At 42.5% G+C, this 5,000-nt stretch overlaps 1 protein-coding gene across 1 annotated transcript in view; it reads right to left on the reverse strand.

Annotated features, from left to right (window-relative positions):
- Window positions 1–5,000, reverse strand: part of LOC133657835 (paired box protein Pax-2-B-like) — a 45,343-nt gene that overhangs the window by 23,247 nt on the left and 17,096 nt on the right. Inside the window, 1 exon segment of the mRNA XM_062059618.1 lies at window positions 65–150. Within this exon segment, the coding sequence (XP_061915602.1) occupies window positions 65–150 (86 nt within the window).

Consider the following 5,000-nt stretch of genomic DNA (forward strand, 5'->3'; position numbering starts at 1 on the left):
CAAACTTGGGTTATTATCAACACAGACTCGGTTTGGCTTTTACAGTTTCCCTCCCGCAGCTCACCTATGGTGTGTCCCGGCGTGGAGAGCGGCGTGATGGATCCGTCGGGAGACGGGTGGAACTGCTGCTGGACTTTGGTGCGTATAATCCTGGTTAGGCAAAATACAAACACGTAAAAAAAAAAATCAATGAGGGTGTGGATATTTCACAGCAGGGCCCCGGGATGCTTTAAACACATCCCATCATGTCCGCTTAGGCCCCCCCCATGCATGTGCAGCCCGGGGCCCCCAGCTTGTATCCTCACACTCCGACCTGCGTCCCAAATAGGCAATCTCTGCGCTTTAAGGGGACAATCTGGGGGGTTTTTTCGACGGTGAACTCGAATGGGAACTGCCCCCCCTTTCAATCTAGCTGGCTAGAAATATGATAAAGTCCCCCCCCCCGCCCTCCTTTCCCCAATACCGCCGTCAGATGTGATGTGGCGGGAAAGTCTTCATTGCACTTTGGTCTGAATGATCTTGCAAACAAAGCATGAAATCACATCAATTCACCTCAATGATGGGCTTCACTGGCTCTACCTGGCCCAACTCTAATAATCTCCCTCCCACCGCCGCCCCAAACTCCCTCTTTTCCTCTCCTTTCTCTCCTCCATCAGAGCTTCACTCCCGCCCCCTCATCCATTCCTCTTATATCCACTCGCCAGACTGTCCACTGTGCCAATTCGCACCTCTCGTTTCCCCTCGCGCTGTGTTTCTCCATCGCCTCACTAAGGTTTGTTTGGACCGCCCTAGGGCATATTGGGACAACAATTGATCAGAGGTGGGTAGAGTAGCCAGAAATTGTACTCACGTAAGAGTACAGTTACTTTAGAAATGTATTACTCAAGTAAAAGTAAGTAGTACTCACCCAAATATTTACTTGAGTAAAAGTAAAAAGTATGTTGTGAAAAAACTACTCAGTAACTGATGAGTAACCTGTTCGTTTAATGACGACTGCAACAAATAATGCACAAAAACATAAAATAGCAATGAGCAAATTCAGAGCCAGGAATATCTCTTAAGCAACTAAAACAATAATATATATTAAATAATAATAAATTAAGATAAAAAAATTAAGGCAAACTGAGCCACAATAACTTAACAGCACCTTAGGCTCAATAGGCAGAGATTACAAAGGAAAATAACAAGTTAGCCTTTACGCAAACCATAAACTGATAGGTGCGGGCTGCACGTGGCTTTGGAGCAATCGATATGCTTCCTCAAATTTGATGTTGAGTTCATGTAAGCTTAAACTTGTTGTTGTTTTGCCGCTGAACTTATGCGATCACATGACCAGGCGGTCATGTGACCGCATGGCTCCGTTTGATTGGTGAAACGGAGTCAAACGTCACCAGTGACTGCATTTGATTGGTGAAACGGAGTCAAACGTCACCAGTGACTGTATTTGATTAGTGAAACGGAGTCAAACGTCACCAGAGACTGTATTTGATTAGTGAAACGGAATCAAACGTCTCCAGTGACTGTATTTGATTAGTGAAACGGAGTCAAACGTCACCAGTGACTGTATTTGATTAGTGAAACGGAGTCAAACGTCACCAGAGACTGTATTTGATTAGTGAAACGGAGTCAAACGTCACCAGAGACTGTATTTGATTAGTGAAACGGAGTCAAACGTCTCCAGTGACTGCATTTGATTAGTGGAACGGAGTCAAACGTCACCAGAGACTGTATTTGATTAGTGAAACGGAGTCAAACGTCACCAGTGACTGCATTTGATTAGTGAAACGGAGTCAAACGTCTCCAGTGACTGTATTTGATTAGTGGAACGGAGTCAAACGTCACCAGAGACTGTATTTGATTAGTGAAACGGAGTCAAACGTCTCCAGTGACTGTATTTGATTAGTGGAACGGAGTCAAACGTCACCAGAGACTGTATTTGATTAGTGAAACGGAGTCAAACGTCACCATAGACTGTATTTGATTAGTGAAACGGAGTCAAACGTCACCAGAGACTGTATTTGATTAGTGAAACAGAGTCAAACGTCTCCAGTGACTGTATTTGATTAGTGGAACGGAGTCAAACGTCACCAGTGACTGCATTTGATTGGTGAAACGGAGTCAAACGTCACCAGTGACTGTATTTGATCGGTGAAACAGAGTCAAACGTCACCAGTGACTGCATTTGATTGGTGAAACGGAGTCAAACGTCTCCAGTGACTGTATTTGATTAGTGGAACGGAGTCAAACGTCACCAGAGACTGTATTTGATTAGTGAAACGGAGTCAAACGTCTCCAGTGACTGTATTTGATTAGTGGAACGGAGTCAAACGTCACCAGAGACTGTATTTGATTAGTGGAACGGAGTCAAACGTCACCAGAGACTGCATTTGATTAGTGAAACGAAGTCAAACGTCACCAGTGACTGTATTTGATTAGTGAAACGGAGTCAAACGTCACCAGAGACTGTATTTGATTAGTGAAACGGAGTCAAACGTCTCCAGTGACTGTATTTGATTAGTGAAACGGAGTCAAACGTCTCCAGTGACTGTATTTGATTAGTGAAACGGAGTCAAACGTCACCAGTGACTGCATTTGATTAGTGGAACGGAGTCAAACGTCACCAGTGACTGTATTTGATTAGTGAAACGGAGTCAAATGTCACCAGAGACTGTATTTGATTAGTGAAACGGAGTCAAACGTCTCCAGTGACTGTATTTGATTAGTGGAACGGAGTCAAACGTCACCAGTGACTGCATTTGATTGGTGAAACGGAGTCAAACGTCACCAGTGACTGTATTTGATTAGTGAAACGGAGTCAAACGTCTCCAGTGACTGTATTTGATTAGTGAAACGGAGTCAAACGTCACCAGAGACTGTTTTTGATTAGTGAAACGGAGTCAAACGTCACCAGTGACTGCATTTGATTGGTGAAACGGAGTCAAACGTCACCAGAGACTGTATTTGATTAGTGAAACGGAGTCAAACGTCTCCAGTGACTGTATTTGATTGGTGGAACGGAGTCAAACGTCACCAGTGACTGCATTTGATTGGTGAAACGGAGTCAAACGTCACCAGTGACTGCATTTGATTGGTGAAACGGAGTCAAACGTCACCAGAGACTGTATTTGATTAGTGAAACGGAGTCAAACGTCTCCAGTGACTGTATTTGATTAGTGGAACGGAGTCAAACGTCACCAGAGACTGTATTTGATTAGTGAAACGGAGTCAAACGTCACCAGTGACTGTATTTGATTGGTGAAACGGAGTCAAACGTCACCAGAGACTGTTTTTGATTGGTGAAACGGAGTCAAACGTCACCAGTGACTGTATTTGATTGGTGAAACGGAGTCAAACGTCACCAGTGACTGTATTTGATTAGTGAAACGGAGTCAAACGTCACCAGTGACTGTATTTGATTAGTGAAACGGAGTCCAACGTCACCAGAGACTGTTTTTGATTAGTGAAACGGAGTCAAACGTCACCAGTGACTGTATTTGATTAGTGAAACTGAGTCAAATGTCACCAGTGACTGTATTTGATTGGTGAAACGGAGTCAAACGTCACCAGTGACTGCATTTGATTGGTGAAACGGAGTCAAACGTCACCAGTGACTGCATTTGATTGGTGAAACGGAGTCAAACGTCACCAGTGACTGTATTTGATTAGTGAAACGGAGTCAAACGTCACCAGAGACTGTATTTGATTAGTGGAACGGAGTCAAACGTCACCAGAGACTGTATTTGATTAGTGAAACGGAGTCAAACGTCTCCAGTGACTGTATTTGATTAGTGGAACGGAGTCAAACGTCACCAGAGACTGTATTTGATTAGTGAAACGGAGTCAAACGTCACCAGAGACTGTATTTGATTAGTGGAACGGAGTCAAACGTCACCAGAGACTGTATTTGATTAGTGAAACGGAGTCAAACGTCACCAGAGACTGTATTTGATTATTGGAACGGAGTCAAACGTCTCCAGTGACTGTATTTGATTAGTGAAACGGAGTCAAACGTCTCCAGTGACTGCATTTGATTAGTGGAACGGAGTCAAACGTCACCAGTGACTGCATTTGATTGGTGAAACGGAGTCAAACGTCACCAGTGACTGTATTTGATCGGTGAAACGGAGTCAAACGCCACCAGTGACTGCATTTGATCGGTGAAACGGAGTCAAACGTCACCAGTGACTGCATTTGATTGGTGAAACGGAGTCAAACGTCACCAGTGACTGCATTTGATTGGTGAAACGCTGGCATGCGATAGATGCTACTTTGAAGGTCTGTCTGACAACCAAAACAAACAAAGCGTGCATTAACAGATCGATAAAAATCAGTAGCGAGTAGCGAGCTGAATGTAGATAAATGGAGCGGAGTAAAAGTAGCGTTTCTTCTCTATAATATACTCAAGTAAAAGTACAAGTATGTTGCATTAAAACTACTCTTAGAAGTACAATTCATCCCAAAAGCTCAAGTAGATGTAACGGAGTAAATGTAGCGCGTTACTAGCCACCTCTGCAATTGATGATACAGGTGCGCATGTTTTATGCTATTTTTTTGAGGCTCAGAAAACCCAAACATACTTAAAAAAACATAATGTATTGCAACTGTCCTAGTAAACAGTCGTGGTCAAAAGTTGACATCCACTTGTAAAGAACATAATGTCATGCACTGCAAAAAGTCAGTGTTCAAAAACAAGAAGAAAAAAAAATACAAAAATGAGGGGTATTTTATTTGAATTAAGCAAAATTATCTGCCAATAGAACAAGAAAATTTGGCTTGTCAAGACTTCCAAAACAAGTAAAATTAGCTAACTTCAATGAACCCAAAAAATACCTTAAAATAAGTATATTCTCACTAATAACAAGTGCACTTTTCTTGGTAGGAAAAAAAAAAATCAGACCTTTTTTGCTCAATATGTTGAAAAATATTCTTGAATTAAGTAAATGCTAGTGCCATTATCTTGACATAATGATACGCGCTCGGCATTACATTTCTTAAATCTA

Source organism: Entelurus aequoreus, linkage group LG09 (genome assembly GCF_033978785.1).
Source record: "Entelurus aequoreus isolate RoL-2023_Sb linkage group LG09, RoL_Eaeq_v1.1, whole genome shotgun sequence".
NCBI classification, from domain to species: domain Eukaryota; kingdom Metazoa; phylum Chordata; class Actinopteri; order Syngnathiformes; family Syngnathidae; genus Entelurus; species Entelurus aequoreus.